This window comes from Gracilinanus agilis, chromosome 4 (genome assembly GCF_016433145.1).
Source record: "Gracilinanus agilis isolate LMUSP501 chromosome 4, AgileGrace, whole genome shotgun sequence".
NCBI lineage: Eukaryota > Metazoa > Chordata > Mammalia > Didelphimorphia > Didelphidae > Gracilinanus > Gracilinanus agilis.
The window spans coordinates 76,458,595-76,479,042 of record NC_058133.1 but is presented as its reverse complement, the minus strand read 5'-3'; the positions used below and the strand labels follow the sequence as shown (position 1 = coordinate 76,479,042).

At 37.8% G+C, this 20,448-nt stretch overlaps 1 protein-coding gene across 1 annotated transcript in view; it reads left to right on the top strand.

Annotated features, from left to right (window-relative positions):
• Window positions 1–20,120, top strand: part of STX6 (syntaxin 6) — a 38,899-nt gene extending 18,779 nt beyond the window's left edge. The window contains exons 6-9 of the mRNA XM_044674897.1: window positions 7,222–7,344; window positions 8,863–8,969; window positions 14,225–14,319; window positions 19,642–20,120. Of these exons, the coding sequence (XP_044530832.1) occupies window positions 7,222–7,344; window positions 8,863–8,969; window positions 14,225–14,319; window positions 19,642–19,718 (402 nt within the window). The 3' untranslated portion in view covers window positions 19,719–20,120. The remainder of the gene's footprint in view (window positions 1–7,221; window positions 7,345–8,862; window positions 8,970–14,224; window positions 14,320–19,641) is intronic.
• Window positions 20,121–20,448: the final 328 nt, after the last annotated feature.

The window sequence follows — 20,448 nt, the reverse complement described above, 5'->3', positions numbered from 1 at the left end:
GCATGCCCAATTCATTAATCTCTGCCCTCCTTAATTTGTTAATATATGCACTCAGAGATATAAATTCCCCCCTGAGTACTGCCTTGGCTGCATCCCACAGAGTTTGGTAGGATGTCTCATCATTGTTATTCTCTTCAATGAAATTGTTGATTGTTTCTATGATTTCTTCTTTGACAAATTGGTTTTGGAGAATCATATTGTTTAATTTCCAATTGGTTTTTGATTTTCCTGTCCAGGTGCCCTTACTAATTATTATTTTTATAGCATTATGATCTGAGAAGGTTACATTTATTATTTCTGCTCTTTTGCATTTGTTTGCAATGATTCTATGCCCTATTACATGGTCAATCTTTGTGAATGTACCATGTGCAGCTGAAAAGAAGGTGTATTCCCTTTTGTCCCTATTTATTTTTCTCCACATATCAATTAAATCTAATTTTTCTAGGACTTCATTCACCTCTCTTACCTCTTTCTTATTTATTTTTTGGTTTGAATTATCTAGATCTGAAAGAGGAATATTTAGATCTACCACTAGTATGGTTTTACTATCTATTTCCTTCTTGAGCTCTGCCAGTTTCTCCTTTATGAATTTGGATGCTATACCACTTGGTACATATATATTGAGCAGTGTTATTTCCTCATTGTTTATACTGCCTTTAATCAGGATGTAATGACCTTCCCTGTCTTTTTTAATTGTATCTATTTTTACTTTGGCTTTGTCAGAAATCATAATAGCCTCTCCTGCCTTCTTTTTCTCATTTGATGCCCAAAAGATTTTGCTCAAGCCCTTAACCTTAAACTTATGTATGTCCACCCACCTCATATGTGTTTCTTGTAGACAACATATGGTAGGATTTTGGTTTCTGATCCACTCTGCTATTTGTTTCCATTTTATGAGTGAGTTCATACCATTCACATTCAGAGTTATAATTATCAGTTGTGCATTCACTGACATTTTTGTATCCTCCCCTAGTCCCAACCCTTCTTCTTACACTATTTTCTTTTAAACCAGTGGTTTGCTTTGAGCCGCTATCCCTTATCCCCTGCCTTGATTAGTTTCCCTTTCTACCCCCTCCCTTATTATTCCCCTCTTTTTAAATTTTTAAAGGCCTAATGAATTCCCTCCCCCTTCTCCTCCCGTCCCTTTTTTGACCTCCCCACTCCCCTGCTCACCTTGGTTTATCCCTTCTGACTTTCTTAGTAGGGTTAGATAGAGTTTTTTATCCCAATGGATAATATAGCTACTCCTCCCTCTCCGGGTTGATTACACTGAGAGTAAGGTTTGATTATTACCTCTTAATGCTCTCTTCCTCTCCTTCTTATAATAGTATTTGTCCCCTCCCCTTCCCATGCCCTCTTTGTGTGTAATAGAATATCCTATTTTTCTTATTCTCTCAAGTTTCTCTTGGTGTCCCCTACTATTCACCCCCCTCTTTCCCATCCCCCATGTCTTCTTAGACCATTTAGTATTCTGTCCTCTCCCTATGAATTATTCTTCTGATTACTATAATAGTGAATACTATAATAGTAAATAGAGTTCAATACAGAGAATTATACATAGCATTTCTCCACATAGGAATACAGATAATTAGATCTTATTGAAGCCCTTAAAGAATCAAATTTTAAAAATTATGAGTTTCCTTTCTTTCCCCTCTGTTTCTTACTTACCTTTTCATGTTTCTCTTGATTTTTGTGGTTGGATATCAAACTTTCCATTTAGTCCTGGTCTCTTTTGTGCAAAAACTTGGAAATCTTCAATTTTGTTGAATGCCCATACTTTCCCCTGGAAGCATATAGTCAGTTATGATGGGTAGTTGATCCATGGCTGAAGGCCCAGCTCTCTTGCCTTTCTGAATATCATATTCCAAGCCTTGCGGTCTTTAGCGTGGAGGCTGCCAGATCCTGTGTGATCGTGATTGGTGCTCCTTGATATTTGAATTGTCTCTTTCTGGCTTCTTGTAAGATTTTTTCTTTTACTTGAAAGCTCTTGAATTTTGCTATTATCTTCCTGGGTGTTGACTTTTCTGTGTCCAGTGTAGAGGGTGATCTATGGATCCTTTCAATGTCTATATTGCCCTCTTGTTGTAGAACTTCAGGGCAATTTTGCTGAATAATTTCTTTTAGTATGGAGCCCAAGTTTCTATTAATTTCTGCTTTTTCAGGAAGACCAATGATTCTCAAATTGTCTCTTCTAGACGGGTTTTCTTGGTCTGTCACTTTCTCATTGAGATATTTCATGTTTCCTTCTATTTTATCAGTCTTTTGACTTTGTTTTATTTGTTCTTGTTGTCTTGAGAGATCGTTGGCTTCTAATTGTTTCATTCTAGCCTTTAAGGACTGGTTTTCGGCTATAATCTTTTGGTTTTCGGCTATAATCTTTTGGTTTTCCTTTTCAATCTGGTCATTTCTGGTCTTCAGTTGACTTGCTTCCCTTTCCAATTGCGAAATTATGCCTTTTAAACTGTTATTTTCTTGCCATATTTCTTCCATCTTCCTCAACATCTCATTTTTGAACTCTTCCATAGCTTGTGACCAGTTTTCATTAATTTGGGAAGGTTTGGATATGATTTCTTGTTTGTTTTCCTCTGTTGTCTGGATTTTCTCTGTGTAAAAGTTGTCGAGTGTTACAGAGTTCTTCTTGATAATCTTTCTCTTCTGGGGTTCCCGATTTTGGCTTGCCATTGTTAGACCTGCTCCTTCTGCGCGTTATCCTCCCACTCAGGGTCTGTCTGCACTGTCTAGGCTCCCGAGGTCTCAGGTCTCGTTGTTCTCAGGGTCGAGCCTCCTGGTTGTCCCTGGTCTGCCCCTCTGCCCGAGGCTCCTTCAATGGTCTCAGGGCGCTGCTTCCACAGCCGCGCTCCCATCTGCACAGGGTTCCCACTCGAGGTCCAAGCCTGCGCTCGAGATCCTTGTCCGCGTCTGGGGCAATGCCTTCACCCACGCAGGTGCTCCGGAAAGTCCGTGCACGTTCTTTAGCTTCTTGGGGTCCTAAGTCTTGCTGCTCTCAGGAACAAGCCCTGGAGCTGCCAGTGACTTAATGGGTGCCTCAAACCTGCTTTCACTCTTGTGCGCTGGCCTTGGCGTTGTGCGTGGTGTGGGGGTTGGGGGACGGGCTTCTTCCTCTTGCGTTTTAGTGAGATCTGTTTCGCCCCTTTATAGCGTGGAAATGCCCCGATTCCGCGTACCTTCAATGCTGCGCCCTGTTGTGGGGTTCCTTCGTTCGTCTCGATTCATTTTTATGTCCCCTTGAGGAGTTCTGTATGCTTCAGTTAGGAGAGATCAAGCAGCTGCTCCTTACTCTGCCGCCATCTTAACTGGAAGTTGGCACTAAGTCCCTTCTTTTATTACTACCTACCTTCTTTGATTAATTCAGTCATGTCTTTATCAGTATCCTACTAGAAGAAACCACTAATCAGAAGATTCAGTGGCTATCTCATTAAAATGGGTTGATTATGCTATTATCTTCTAAATCTTCCTGTTACTTAATATGAAATGAGCTAGCACACATAGAATAGTTCTCTGAAGGAATGGGGAAATCCATCCAAAAAAGAATTGACTCAAATTGCATCGTGCTGGCCTTAATCACTCTTTGTTTATATATCAAAGGGTATATTGAATCTAGGAGTCAAAGCTAGACTGTTTCAGTGCCCCAGTCCTTACTCAGCTCACATGCTAATGACTACAGTGCTACCCTTTTAACCCATAATGAGGGAGTTTGAATACAGGTACCTTGAGAGATATTTCATCTGAAGGAATAATGCCCAGTGTTGACCACCCAACTTTTGTCTGCACAGGGTGAACCTTATGTAATATTGCTCCAATCCAGCAGAATTTTATGATATCCAAATCCTGGTATAATTTTACAAAATCACATTCTGCCATCATTATTCAGATGATTGGCTGCTTTAACATTACTCTTACAAAATCAATGTCTCCATGCTATAATAATTTTAACTGATATCATGTTTTTATGAACTAATTCCTGGTGATAGAGTATTCTTATACTGTAAGGATCCCAGTATAAGCACTTATCTAGAGAAGTGGGACCACAATATCATATTTTATTATAAGTTGAGTTTTCATACTTATCTGAATTTGTCCCTTGTTTTGTACCTTCTGTGATCTAGTTCTAGTGGGCCTAGTGGTAGTGTTATGAAATTATGCTTTTGTATCACAAAAAAAGTAGTTATGGTAGCAACTGAAAACAAGCAGTATCCTGATCTGTAAGAATAATTCTAAAAGGGGCAGAGCCAAGATGACAGACTAAAAGGAAGCTGAGTAAGCTCCTACTCAGAGCCAGAAAATATACCAGACTGAATACTGATGGAGAAATCTAGAAATTGTCATGATGAGTCCTTTGCTGGCCCCAGGTTTGCATAGGGAGGCAGAGAGAGAAGTCTACAGACACTGTGGGACAAGACAAAAGCGTATGGCCTGAGGCTCATCCTGCTACTTGGAGAGAGGATGTGTACCACTACAAAAGGAGGTCCCTGGACTCATACTGGGTCACCCCCCAGGCCAATGCACTGCAATAGTATTGCCAAGTGACATCTTTGCTGCCCACTATCCAGTTCTGGGTTAAGAGGGAGACCTATCAAAGAGTAGCATTCCCTAATAGGACAACTTTGGGTGGTGTACCAAGAAAGTTCAAAATCCAGTAGCAGCAGTGTTGTGGCCCAGACTCCTAGCTCAGAAGAGGGTCTCACTTCCAGCATCTAGCCCATTTTGCAGAGGAATTACCAGGGCAAGAAATTTGGACAAAAGAAGTGCCTACAATTCTTGCACTTTTAACCAACAAAGCCTTCCAGCTGCCCAGTAGCAGTGAAGTCTAAGAGTAGTCTCCTTTTGCACATTCCCAAATTCAGGTCAGGAATTTACAGAGCTTAGAGCAGGGAGTGAGCAATCAGATTTGGTCTTGAATTATACCCTTTTGGGAGTACCAATGATTTATAAGGCCTAGCTTGTCTTTAAGATCCTGGGATAATATAATACTCAATAACCCAAGAAAACAGCAACAAAGCAGCCCAGATCTTCCCTCCAGAAGTGTTGCAGATCCTAACCCTAACATCAAGTCTTAAAGAGTCAGGAAGAATAGGCAAGCACAAAAAATACCCTATCAAGCTATTATTGGTGGTATGATTGCTCAAGACACAAATGCAGAAGAGAAACTCTAAAGCATATACAAGAAGTTCATCAGAGAAACACACATCTTGGGCACAAAGCTAACTAGAATTCCTGGAAAAAATGAAGCAAGAGTTTGTTTTTTTTAAGAGTTTACAGATGTTTTTATAAATGGAATGAGAATGCATTAGGAAAATTTTTGAAAAGAAATTGCTATGTAGGAAAGAATTGGAAAGAGAATTAACAGTTTGGCCCAAGAGGTGCAAAATCTCACCCAAACAACAAACTCCCTGAAAATTCAGTGGACAAAGTAGAAGACTATGACATCATGAGACATCAAGAAATATCAAAACTAAGTCAAAAGGAAGGAAAATATAAAATCTCTCATAGTAACATATGACCTGGAAAACAGATCAAAGAGAGAGAAGTTAGGTGGAAAAGTGGTTATACTGCTGAGTATGAAGTCAAGAAGACATCTTTCTGAATTCAAATCTGGCTTCAGACACTAACTGTGACCGTGGGCAAGTTATTTAACCCTATTTGCCTCAGCGTCCTCATCTATAAAGTGAGCTGGAGACGGAAATGACAAAACATTCCAGTATCTGTGTCACAAGAATTCCAAATGAGAGTTTTTCAAAAAGAGTTGGGCATGACTGAAAAACAACTGAATGACAGCAAAGATTACATGAACTTAAGATCAACACATTTCAAGAAATCTTAAAAGAAAACTTCCCAGATCTTTTAGAACCAGTGGACAAAGTAGAAAAGTAATTTACCAGTCATCTCCTGAAAAAAAATACTGAATGAAAACTCCCAAGAATATCACAGCCAAAATCCAGAGTTTCCAAGTCAAAGAAAAAAATAATACAAGCAGAAAGAAAAAAAATACAAGTACTAGGAGCCATAATCAAAATCACACATGATTTAGCAATTGCCATTCTAAAGCAGCAAACTGTAGAATATCAATATTCCAGAAAATAAAAAATATGCACTTGAAGCTAAGAATAATTCACTCAGCAAAATTAAGTGTGATGATAAAAGGGGGGTTATGGAGGAAATAGCCCTTTAATGAAATAAAAGACTTCCAAACATTCCTTATGAAAAGTTCAGAGCTTCAGAGAAACTTTGAAAAACAAATATAGCAATGAAGAACAACATAAAAAATGAATTATGGTAAAGAGCTAAACAAGGATAAACAGCTTACATTCAAATATGGGAGATGATACATCGTTCCCTCTGAATCTTATCATTAGGGCACATAGAGGGAGTCCACTTAGACAAAACATGATAATGATTCTATTATGTCTTGATGATCTTAAGAATGGAAAGAGAAGAGGAATATAGTAGGGGAGAGGAGAAGAAGAGAAAAGAAGATTAGAGAAAATTACTATACATAGCACACAAGTAGTTATCTGTACAGACCAAGGAGAAGAAGGTTGAGAAGAGACAACTGAACCTCACTCTCATCTGGACTGTCCTAAAGAAGGAAGAATATGCTACAAAGATTAATTTCATTTGACAGGCAAATAGGAGTGAAAGAGGAAGAAGTGGGGAGGGAGAAGTAGAGAGAAGTAAGGGAGGGATGAGCCCTAACTAAAATAAACAATGTATGTCCAAAAATTTTTATAATTGTTTTTGAGGTGGCAAAGTATGGGAATCAGAGTATGCCCATAAATTGGAGAATGAATGAACTACTTATGGTTTACAAATGAACTTTGTGGAATAAGCAACCAGGAATCCAGAGGACTGATGATAAAAAATAGACTGCACATTTCCTGATAAATAAGTAAGGAACTCCGAATGAGACATATTTTTTGGATGTGGCCATTGTGGAAATGTGTTTTGATTGACTCTGCATGTTTGTAAAGGGTTTTGTTTTTTCTTGTGTCCTCAGTTGTGGGGTTCAGGGGTTTTGGTGGGTGAGGTAAGGATAAAAAAAGAATTATGAAAGTTCTTGATAATGGCAACAAGTTTTATTGGTGCAGAGACCTGAAAGCATTCCATTCAAGATGGTTTCTAGAACTCCATGACACACTTAACAGTTCCTGGATATATAATCTTTCTGTTCTCTTTTGACTTGTCTTGATCTCATTTGCCTAGGCACTGCTAGGAGAAAGTGGCGGTCAGAGTTGGAGTGCTGGGACAGATAAGTATGGCCGCCTTGACCGAGAGCTGCAGCGAGCTAATGCACATTTCATTGAGGAACAGCAGGCCCAGCAACAGGTTAGTGGCCAAAGAACCTCCAGGTTAATTGAGAAATGGAAAGAATGAAGGCTGACAAGATCCCACTTGGCTTCCTCTAATTAATAACCACCATGTTTGCCACCTTAATCACAAGTGAACCTCTGACTCAATCTTTTCTTAGGGTGGGTGATACTTCTTTCTTGATATATAATGGTAGTTAAATGGTATAATGCTTCTTTAGTGTGTTACTCTGTTTCAAGAGGACTGGGATTGCTTATAGCTCTTTTGAAAAGCAGACCAGACATCCAGAAATAAGAGACAAGGCTATGCGTTTAAAAAGAAAACCTCCTTCACAACCCCCACTCAGCTTCTGCAGCTATTTGTTCATTTTGACAAAGGCACTCTTAGAAAAATTGAGTTCTTGTTTCTTTATTGAAAAGCTCTCCATTGGTACCATTGTGTATTCAATGATAGACCTTTTAAGGGGGTGGAAAGAGAGGAGAGACAAGAAATAGAAGGAAAGTTGGCTTTACCATATCCATTTTCTTGCTTTTTACAGTGCAATTTTATACTTAGGAAAATTTTATAGCTAGTATATCAGATATGGATTGCACCAAAGATTTCAAAGATTCTTAATTGGTGTTGTATACACACACACACATATACACATACACATACATACAAGTTATGGGGTAACTTCTTTGTTAGTCATTGTTAATGTGTCAGGCTTAATGATTTTAAATACTTAGTTTGACTGTCATCAAACTGATAGATGTATGGAAAAGATTGTTTATAAAATGGAAAAACACAGGCATCTGGGTGGCTCAGTGAATTGAGAGCCAGACCTAGAGATGGAAGGTCCTAGGTTTCAAATCTGGCCTTACACACTTCTTAACTGTATGAACCTGGGCAAGTCACTTCACCCCCATTGTCTAGCCCTTACCACTCTTCTGCCTTGGAACCAATATACAATATTGATTCTAAGACAGAACATAAGGACAATAATAATAATAATAATAATAAAGTGGAAAAACAAATAAAAGGGTGTCATTACAGCATTATCCATGGTGGTACCAATGATTTGTCCCTAAAGAAAGGGGAAATGCTTTGTTTGTATTTATGACCATACTCAAGTGTTGAAATCTTGGATTTACTCTATAATAATAGTCCCCTCATTCTAGCATTGATTAAAAACATTCTTCTACCAAGGGAACACTTCTTCCTCAAGCCCCTGTGCTTCAGTGATCCTTCACAGTAATGTTTAAACTCTACAAGTAGACTCTTGACTTGTTTCAGTCCTACCTGAAGTCTTTCTTGTTGAGGCCCTGCTGATTTGGTCACATGCCATGGGGTTAAGAAGGTGATAAGAGTAGCCTGAAAGTCCAGCCTTTGGACTCATGAATTCCTGGAAAAGAGATTTGGGCCTTTGCTTTTGAACTTCATTCTTCTAAGGTTGGAAGAGCAACTAGCAGGCTGGGCTCAAGATCAGATAAGAGAGATTTTAATTGGTTTAATTAGACCTGGCTTTAATTAATTAACTGGTTTAATTGGCCCTAGTTGATTGTGGAGCAGCAGGATGAGCAGTTGGAGCTGGTCTCTGGCAGCATTGGGGTGCTGAAGAACATGTCACAGCGCATTGGTGGGGAGCTAGAGGAGCAGGCAGTGTGAGTATTGAGAAATAATTCTACTGTGGGGGGTGGGGGAAAGTGGTTGAGAAAAGCCATTCTCCAATGAGATGGGGAAGCAATGACTGGCACTTTCATAGCAGATCATGTTAATAGATATTTTATTCATATCCAGTCTTTTGCTTAGAAGCAACTGCTGCTAAAATGGAGCTAATGGAAAAGTTACAATATTCAACAACCAAAAAAACATTTATCTGATTTCAGCATTTTTAAAAATGCTATTAGAAAATAGTTGATCTTACGAATATCTTACACCATTTACCAAGATAAGATCAAAGGGGATATGTGACCTAGACATAATGGGAGATATTGTAAACAAATTAGAACATAATATATGCTATCGATCAGATTTATGGATAGGAAAAGAATTTATGAATTAATAAGAGATAACATGGTAACATGCAAAATGGATCATTTTGATTTCCATTAATCTAAAATGTGTTTGTACAAATAAAATAGCTGTTGGTGGAACTGTGAGCTGATGTAACCATTTTGGAATTATGTCCAAAGAGTTATAAAACTCTATACCTTTTGACCCAGCATACTATTATCAGGTCTTTTCCTAAGATGATCAAGGAAAAAGGAAAAGATCCTATACATTCTAAAAATACATCGCAGTTATCTTTGTGATAGCAAAAGAACTGGAAACTGAGGGGATGTCTATCAGTTGGGGAATGGCTAAACAAATTGTGGCACGTGATTGTGATACTACTTTGACTAAGAATATGTGCAGGTTAATTAAAAAAAAAACATGAAAGACCTATATGAAATTATGAAGAGTAAAACAAGCAGAACCAAGAGAACATTATACACAGCAGCAGAAATATTGTTTGAAGAATGACTTGTGTATGTCCACCTCGAGAGAAAGAACTGGAAAATAGAAACGAGTAAGACAGTTTTACCTATACATATATTTTATGTCAAATGATGCTTTCTCTAATTCAGGGAGCAGAGGGAAGAGATACTTGGAAACTTTTTAATGTAACAAACAAATAAACCTTTTTTAAAGGAAAAGGAAAAAAACAAGTTAGTCCTTCATAATCTACATATACATAACTGGGGAGCTGGATGGGGACCTTTTAGAAAATCTGGCCCAGCCCCTTCATTTTAGAGATGATGAGAATGTTGGCCATCCAAAGGCAAATAAGCTGGAAGTTCCTTACATGAGATACAGAAATGTTGCTCTTTCTCCTCTTCATTCAGGAAACATCTGTAAAATCCCTACTGTGTGCTGGGCAGAGTACACAAGATGTTAGAAATAGGAAAGAAAGAATGAAAGAATGAACCCTTGTCCTCAAGAGAGCTTGCATGCTCTTGAGAGGAAATAATGTGAACTGTAAAAGTAAATTCAAAATATATTGCAAGTAATTTCTAAGGGAGGAAAGTGCAACATGGGAGAACAGGAAGGCCTCTTGTTGGAATTGATACTTGAGCTGACCTTTGGTGAAATTAAGAGCCTTTCCATTTGAAATGAGGACAGAATGCCCAACCATCGTGGGGACATTGGGTCCAAAAGTGGGGCATGGGGAGATGGGATGTTGTATGTGAGAAATACTGGGTAAATAGAAAGTAGTAGTGAAAGATAGGTGAGGACTGTATTGTGAAGGCTTTAAATGTCAAACAGAGGAATTGGTATTGGCTCCTAATGGCAATGGAAAGCTAGTGGAGTTTCTGGAACAAGTCTCAGAACTGAGTTTAAAGAAAAGTTCCCTCTCCCCCTTCCTTCCCTCTTTCCCATCCAGCTACCACCCTAGTTCAGACCTTCCTCATTTCTCACTTGAACTCTTGGAATAATCTCTGACACTCACTTTTTTATTGATAGATTTTCTTATACATCACCTAAATCTCTCCTCCCTGCTTCCAGAAGTACATTCCATATAACAGGTTTGGGTTTTTTTTAAAGAAGGGAAGAGAAAAATCTACAGCATATCAAAAAGGTCTAAAAATATGGATTTTCCCACATTTACAAAGGAGTTGGGGGGAAAGTGACTTTTCATATCTTTTTTTCACCGCTATTCTTGTTTATTCTCTGTTATTCCATAATAGTCTCTTTCATTTGCATTGTGGTTATTGTTTTGTTTTAAATTATTGTCGTCATTGCATGCCTTGTTTTCTTAGGTCTGCATCAGTTCATGTAAGTCTTTCCATGCTTCTCTGGAGTCATAATCATCATTTCTTAGAGTAATATTCGTATTCATGCAATTGCCAGGCAGCTATGTTGTTTCCAGTTCTTTGGTACCACAAAGTACTGTTATAAATATTTTGTTATATATGGGAATTTTCTTCTTAATGATCTCCTTGGAATATTTTCCCAGAAGTAGAATGACTAGGACAAAGAATATAGACTGGAGTTGCCAATGATAGTTACTAAAAAAACTGTGTTCCAAGGCAGAAGAATAGGCAATTGGAGTTAAGTTACTGTAAGCTCAGGATCACATAGTTAGGAAGTGTCTGAAGCCAGATTTCAACTCAGGACCTCCAATCAACCATCCTTCTCCTCCTCCTTCCCTCCCCTTCTCCCCCTCCTCTCCTTCTCTTCTCTGATACTGCCACCTCTCCAATACAGGTGCTCCTTACCTCAGATGGACTTTTGCAATAGCCTGGTCTCCCTGCTTAAGTCTCTCCTTTCACCTGACCATCATCCACTCAGTTGTCAGATTGATCTTCCTAAAAAAGGTCATCCTGACCATGTTATCCTTGGCCTTCCTAACTCCACTTGACCCCCATTTAATCAACTCCAAAGATTCCCTTGCCTCCTACATCAACATAAAATCCTGTCTGACTTTCAAAGCCTTTCATAGTCTGATCCCTTCATACCTGTCCTATCTTCTTATATTTGAATCATCTCCATCTAATCTTTGATCTAGCAGCAATGACCTTGTTAAAAGAAAATTCCTACACAGATGAGTTCTATGAAATGAGTGGGTTTCCCCTTTAAATTCACTACTTTTCAGAAAGCTCTTAAGTAGATGAAAATAGTCTTCCTTCTGTTATAACCCTCCCCCCACCTCCCTCAAAACACACACACACACTCTCTCTCTCTCTCTCTCTCTGTCTCTCTCTGTCTCTCTCTCTCTCTCTCTCTCTCTCTCTCATTCCTGAAAGCATAATGCTAGCTTAGGCCACTTACTCCTATGGCTATATTTATTTTAAGCTTTAAGGGGCTGGGGCCAGTAGGAGGACTAAGGCCAAAGTGGATCTGAACTTTTTTTTTTCTTACCTCACCTTCAGGCAAGTGTTCAACAAACATTTACTAGGCATTTTGTTTAGGAATAGGGTGGGGGATTGGGGGAGAATCTCCAATAAAAACTTAGCTATAACATATTGTCTTTTCATACTTTAGCCAAGTCCTAATTGGTGTGAATAATTAATTCCTCCGAAGAGATCACATTGTTTGAACTCACTGCTGCTTATTTCTATTGAACTGGAACCAGTGACCATATTTTACATGACAGTAACTTTGTATGGCTCAAATTCAAAGACCTGTGACCCCTTCAGAATTCCATTATTCCCAGTAATCAGGATATAGGTGTAGGATAACATTTATTTTGATCTTTAAGGTTTGCAGAGTGTTTTGCATGTACTCTTTTATTTTTAATCCATATCCTGTGAGGAATTTGATTTTATTCTCATTTTTAAAGATGAAGAAACTAAGGTTCAAAGACATTAAGACCAGTTAGTGTCAGAGGTAGAATTCTTTTTAAAATTATTCTTTTTCGTTTTACTTTCCCCAGTTTACTTATAAAAACAATTTTTTACATTCTTTTTTTTAAATTTTGAGTCTCAAATTCTCTCTCTCCCTTCCTCTCTTCCCCCATTACTGAGAAGATTAAAAAACCTGATATAGATTTTACATGTGCAATCATGTAAGAAACATTTTTCCATTTTAGTCCTTCTGTGGAAGAAAAACAAGATATAGTATGCTTTTGGCCTGGATTCAGACCCCACTAATTCTTTCTTTAGAAGCAGATGTTATTTTTCAACATGACTCCTTTGGGATTGTCTTAGATTATTGTATTGCTGAGAGTAGTGAAGTCATTCACAGTTGTTCATTGTATAATATTGCTGTCTCTGTGTACACAGTGTTCTTCTGGTTCTGCTTACTTCACTCTGTATTAGTTCATGTAGATCTTGACAGGTTTTTCTGAGCTCCTGCTTGTCATTCTATTATAGCACAGTAGTATAACATTATAATCATAGACACAGCTTGTTCAGCCACTCCCCAATTGATGGGCATCCCTTCACTTTCCAATTCTTTGCTACAACAAAAAGAGCTGCCATAAATATTTCGCACATAGAGGCCCTTTCCTTTTCATTTTTTTCTCTTTAGGATATGTACAGAAAATAGTGACTTGCTTAAAGTCACATAGGCAAAAAGTGGTCAAACTGGTCTCAAACCAGTGTTTTTTTTTTTAATTTTTTAAACATTTATTAATATTCATTTTTAACATGGTTACATGATTCATGCTCCTACTTTCCCCTTCCCCCCCACCCATGGCCAACGCACATTTCCACTGGTTTTATCATGTGTCATTGATCAAGACCTATTTCCAAATTGTTGATAATTGCATTGGTGTGGTAGTTTCGAGTCTACATCCTCAATCATGTCCACCTCAACCCATGCGTTCAAACAGTTGTTTTTCTTATATGTTTCCTCTTCTGCAGTTCTTCCTCTGAATATGGGTAGCGTTCTTTACCATAAATCCCTCAGAATTGTCCTGGATCATTGTATTGCTGCTGGTACAGAGGTCCATTACATTCGATTTTACCACAGTATATCAGTCTCTGTGTACAGTGTTCTTCTGGATCTGCTCCTTCCAGTGGGTTTTTATTTAAGATACCACCAGTAATAAATAATTAGAACTATTTGCATTATCTGCCCCCAGATATTTTTAGGGAAATTGATAAAACACACAATTGTCCTGTACTGTACATACTGTCCTACAGCTGGCAGATGGAGACTAAATGTTATGTGAAGCAGTTGTCTTTTGCTGAAATGTGTTTTTTTTCTTTTTCTGGTGAGAAAGAAGGAGAAATTTTGGGGGTTTAGTTAGTCCCTTGTAGCAAAACATAAGTAATTTTATGCTTTTACAAGGATATACAGACTGTTTAGAGTCTTGCTTATCTTGTGATTTGGGGACTTTGCCTGCTAATTAAGTCTGGGGCCAGTGAGTACAACATAGTTCCTTTAAATTTGTTTACCATGTCCTTTTTCCATCTACTTCTCTATCCAGAATGTTAGATGACTTCTCTCACGAGTTGGACAGCACACAGTCTCGGCTGGACAATGTGATGAAGAAACTTGCAAAAGTGTCCCATATGACCAGTGGTGGGTACTAATTTTAAAAACACATTTGTTTTCATTATAGAAGAAAGTAAATATGAGTGGGAATAATATTCTTTAGTCCTTGAAACCCTGGTTGTCATAGACATCTTGATTTTTAGATTTCTACCCCTCATTTTTCAGTATTTTATATGTATTGTTGATAGGGCGAGCAAATGAGAACTTTATGTTTTAATTGGGAAATCTTGTGTCATACTTTTGGCAAAGTAAATCAGAGTTTTCTTATTCTTTTTTTATTTTTTGCACTGAGGCAGTTTTTACACAGTTTAACAAAAACTTTTCTCTCCCTTTGTATCTCCTTTTGCCAGAATATATGACTTATTAAACAAGTGATTGAGAAGAGGTTCTCACATTTGTCCCTTAACATTTATCATCTATTGACTAAGAAATAGAAAGGCAGATCAGTGGAACAAAACAGACATACAAAGATCATAATAAAAGATTATGGTTAACCTTTGTATTTGACAAAAGTATAGATCCAAGCTCTTGGGATAAGAAATCACTATTTGGTAGAAACTAATGGGATGACTGGAAAGTAGTTTGGCAGAAACTAGGTATAGACCAACATCTTACACTATTCACTAAGATAAGATCAAAATGGATACAAGATCTAAACATAAAAGGAGATATCATAAGCAAACTAGAAAAGGGGGTATAATACCTATTAGATTTATGGATAGGAAGGGAATTTATGAATCAGTAAGAGATGGAGAATATTGTGAGATGTAAAATGGATAATTTTGAGTACATTAAGTTGAAAAGTTTTTGTACATATAAAATTAATGTTGCCAAGGGTAGAAGGAAAGCAGAAATTTTGGGGCAACATTTTATAGGCAGTTTCTTAGAGGTCTCATATCTAAAATATGTTGAGAACTTTGTCAAACTTTTAAGACTAAGAACCATCCCCACAATTGATAAATGGGCAAAAGATATCAAAGCCATACATAGGTGGATGAAAAAATGTTTTAAATTACTGCCATTTAGAGAGATGAAAATCAAAATAATTCTGAGGTATCATCTTACACCCATCAGATTGGCTAAAATGACAAAAGGGCAAAGTGACAGTTGTTAGAAGGGATGTGATAGAATACTCTTACATCATAAGAAATGGTGAGCAGATATTAATTTTTTTAAAACTTGGAAAGAACAACATGAGATAATGAAGAGTGAAATGAGTAGAACCAAGAGATCATTATCTAGAGCTATAGATTTAATATTTGAAGAATAATTTGTGAATGTTCATCTCAACTGAAAAATGGAAATATGAGAAAGACATAATCAAGTATACATACCTGTTTGCGGGATAATTCTTTCTTTGGTGGGGTAGGGGGAGGCAGCCAAAAGATCTGGAAATAAGTTCTATTAATAAAAATTATGTGTGTGTGTATATACACACATATATATATGTGAAAAACTCAATTTAGATCATAGACTAATCCTTTGATTTTTCTAAAGTCTAGATTAATTTTATTTAAAGTTGTAGTTAAAACTAGTATCAGATATTTGAACAGATTGGTTCAGTTATGTTATAGGCCTGAGATTTTTAAAGAGAGTAAATGGATAAAAATGCTGGTTTGACATCTAGGAAATTATAACACTTTTCTGCTTATACATCCCTCTTCCAAAATTGCTGTAAAGTCTATATTTTTTCAGGTTAATTTGAGTTAACTTAAATTTTTCCTTGAAAATTCAATTTAACATTAGTCCTTGACACTTCTTGGCTGTCTCAAGACTAGGATCAGGAATCTCTGACTTATCTCTTTTATCTTGTGTTGCTTGACTAAATTTATGACAAATGACTCAGTTTTTTGAAGCGGGACCTCTAAATACACATTACACGCAGTTTTATAGGAAAGCAACTTAAAAGATATTTGATACTCTTGGTAATTTTTGTAAAGTATTTAGCACAGAACCTGGCACAGAGGAAGTACTTAACAAATACCTGTTATCCCCTGGGAGGGAAGCCTAAAAAGAGAGGTGTTGGTCAGATGAGTGACGGGTTTTTGAGGATGGAAGAGTCATGGGCATATTTGTAGGGAACAGAAAAAGAGTAAGGGGATAGGGAGAGATTGAAGTCTAGAGAATGAGGTTTAGAGAATTAATCTCTTCTAAAACCTCCATATTTTGGTTTCTGACCTCATTCAGTTGAAGCCTCCTGCTACAAAATCACCACTGATCTCTTACTTGCTGAATCAAACAGTGTTTTTTCAATTATCATTCTCCTTTATCTCCTTGGCATGGTTATTCACCTTTTTTTGCATATTCTTTCTTTGTTTCTTAAAGTCCTTACCTCCTGTCTTAGAACTCATACTAGTATCAGTTCCTAGGCAGTTAACTGTTAAGTGACCTATGAAGGGTCACACAGCTAGGATGTGACTGAGGTCCAATTCGAACCCAGGACCACCCATCTCCAGACCTGGTTCTCAATTCTCCAAACCACCTGGCTGCCCCAGATATTTTTTCCTTTCTATATTTTTGTGACCACTCTTCTCTCCTACTTTTTTCATCTACTTGACAGTTCCTCTCTTGGGGTGGGTTCAGGGTTCTATCCTGTCTCCTCTTCCCTTTAAAACCTATTCTTTATCACTCGATGGTCTCATCAGCTTCCATAGTTATCCTAGATTCTCAGTTGGTTTTCGAATCTATATATCCAGTGTTAGATTCTCTCCTGAGCTGCAGTCTCACATTACCAACTGCTTATTGGACATTTCTAATTAGGTGTCTCCTTAGGTATCTAACTCAGTATGTCCCAAACAGAACTGATTTCCCTGACCCCTGTCCAAACTGAGAGTAATAACTCTCAAGGGCATCCACCATTCAGGTGGCTACCCTCAATACCTTGGTGCCAGCCAAGCCTTAGTAAGTCTCATCTCCCTCTCTCATTCCACATATCCATCCAGTGCCAAATGTATGCAATTCCTACCTTCTTTTGAGCACCTTCCCTTCTCTCCAGGGAAAGGCAGTAGATTGTCTTCTCCTTTCTTCCCCACCCTGTTCCTTCATCCCTTCCTCCAGCACACACAATCCCCATTTCCAGTGGCTATGTGAAAAAAAATCAAATTTGCTTCAAAGTATTATAAAAAAATAATACCAACTAATCTGTTTCTGAATACATTAGAACGTAGTGACCAAGTGGAGGATAAGACTGATTTTAGGGTTAACTTTTTTAGAGAAAACAAATATACTTTATTTATATTGGGTGATTTCTTCCATCAGTCCAAAATACAGTTCTTCATCATGTGTGGGAAAAGCCTCCTCTTTCTGTATCACTTCCTTTAATCTAAATGGTGGAATCAGGCGGCTTAGCCTTTGTGTACAGCTCACCTGAGGTCAAAAAGGGTCATGTGATTATTGCTTAAGCTGTTCAGACTCACAGGAGGTATTTATGAGAAGCCCATTAGGGTAACCAGTGCAGGGGGTAACCATGCTTCCCAGGAGCGATTTACTAATTCAAAAGGAAATCACTTTAAAAGAGATCCTTCTTTGGCTATATTAACTTGGGCATAGCACATTTTTCATTAGTGAGAAGTCCCACTTAGTGTAGCTGAAAAAAAGGGGGAAGATGTGGTTGGTAAAAAGAAAAGACCCATGGAAAAGCCCAAGATGAAAATTATATGGTACTAGAATTCTGTGGGTCTCTAAGAATAGCAGGATGTCAGGGATAATAAAAAAACAGGAAATATGCTTATGGAGTTTCATTCCCTTTTTTTGCAGGAAATATATCCACTATGTATCTTGAGAAAGGTTGTGTTTTTAAATTGAGGCAAAACTTCAAAAATAAATAGCCAAGATCCATTTTTAAATAATTCTAAAAAAAATATGTATTTTAGAATAAACAAAGTTTTTAAACATTATTACCTGTAGCAGAGCAGTCCTTCCCACTGTTGACTACTTTGAAATGCTTTCTTAGAAGAGAGATGCATATATTTTGAGCATTTGGTCCAGTCGTCTGTATAATGACAATTGAACTGTACTTTTTGCATCTTCAAGGTTGGCATAATTTTGTCTTCCCAACTGGTGTTGAACATTTCTATACCTCTTTATCAAAGAAAATTATGTTTTAAATTATCTTTAAATTTTTTAAGTCTAATGTAGAACTCTCTAGAAGGATTTAAGTTCCCCCTCCATTCTAAAGATTTTGATCTTTTTAATTTGGAAAATAATGTTTGTACTTTAGTAGTTTATTCATAAAAGGGATGATTAGTGCTCATAGTCTAAGCCCAGCTCTTCGATAGCCAAAGGCATGCATATCCCAGGCTTCCCTTAGAAAGATTGTGGAAATGGGAAAAATGTGTATTGTCCTCCTTTGCCTTACCATTTAGAACTCTCTTTTGAATCTCCCTTATGTTCAGAGGACTAAAACTATACCCTCAGCTGCTCTGCTACATCCCCCTCACCCTGAAATTCATCAGTATGCCTTGCATCTCTTTTCTCTAATTGAAAGTCAAGAATAACCCCCTAAAAAGAAAGTATTCTAAGCTTAGGGAAAGGTTTCATGCACAAGCTGCATTTCTGGAAATGTCATTTAGCTTTAATACAATGCTAAATTTCCTTGTCTGAACCACTCTAAGCAATTTCCTTTTCCTTTCTCTGCCCCCACTATTGGTCTTGAGGCAGAAAACTTGAAAGATTCTCATAATGAACATAGATATTTATTACCATAACTACCATTATTATTTAATTAATAGTCTTCAAAAATTCAAAAGGTGCTATGGAGAAGATATATAGATGGGCTATATTTTTAGGGAACTTGATTCTCTAGGCATTCATTCTCCCTGTCTCCAAACAGCTTTTTTCTTCCACTTTCATTCTTCCTAGAAAAGGAATTCTGTCATTTTTCACTGATTTGATTTTTGGGGAAGAATTAAAACACATGTTGTTGTTTTTTTTTTTTTCACTTGTCACATTATAATCAGCAAAAACTAAGCCACCTTTTTTCTTTTTTTTAAAGCAATACAATAATTGGACAGTAGGAAGCTGAGATCAGTTCATTAGAGCCTTTATACATCAAGCAAATAAATACTTGTTATATATTGTGACCTTTCCAGAGACCAGCAGAATTTGTTCTTTAAACTAGAAACAATGCATATTTGAAGAGCCTTGACTGTCAGATACAAGCATGATGGTGTTTGGTTTCTTCATCACAAATATTTTGTATCATTACAGAGTTGGAAGTGACCTCAGGTCACCAAACCATCCATATTCAGCTTCTGCTTGCCACTTGCAGTTGCCACAAAGTCAGTCACCATGTTCCCAGTGGCACATTTCTCTTTGTGGAAAGTTAATTCATATCTCTTTGCTTTCCAGATCGTCGACAGTGGTGTGCAATCATCGTGCTTTTTGGGATCTTACTGGTAGTGCTCATTCTTTTTCTGGTGCTGTGATGGACAAGGCTTCTTTGGAATGCTGCTTATTCCCCATCAAAAATGTGAGGGGAGAAAGGAAAAGTCAGCAGAGTTAATGTTGCCATCGTTTTTATTTTACTCCCAAGAACTCATGCCCCTGGACTTTGATTTTCTCTATAAACCAAACACTCCTGGCAGCTGTGCTGTAGCACCTGCCTGACAAAGCCCTTGGAGGTAAAGTGGAAGTCTGGCTCACTCCCAGATGTTGTGAGTCCCAGCAGGCATGCGTCGCCCCTCCTGCCATGTATGCGCACGAGCTGCTGTTCTTCTTTCCTTCCTCCAAAGTGCAGGGAGTGAATCAGCAAATGTTGGTGTTCTGTTGCTTTTGCGAAGTCTTTCCACCTTTTTCTTGGGGGATCTTTTCTTCCAACCTCTTTTCACTTTACCAAATGCCACTGTCTTATCTAAAGCAAACTTGTGGAAGCCAGGCTGCTGGGTGTCCTTCACCTCCACCTTTGCTGGTCATTAGGGAGGGTAGAAGACTTGGGAACTATATCCAATAACAGTAAATACAGTAATTCCTAAGCCAGGTTGTCCCTGAACCCAGACTCCATTAGAGGGATAAGTGCTAGGACGAGATTCCTAGGCCAAGTCCTATTTCTTTCAGTGGAAGTTGTACTCGCTAAACATGGAGAAACCATTGCGGGTATGAGAGATGGTTAAGTTCTGGTTTTACGTGCTTCAAGGAAAGAGTAATGTGGCCCTGAGT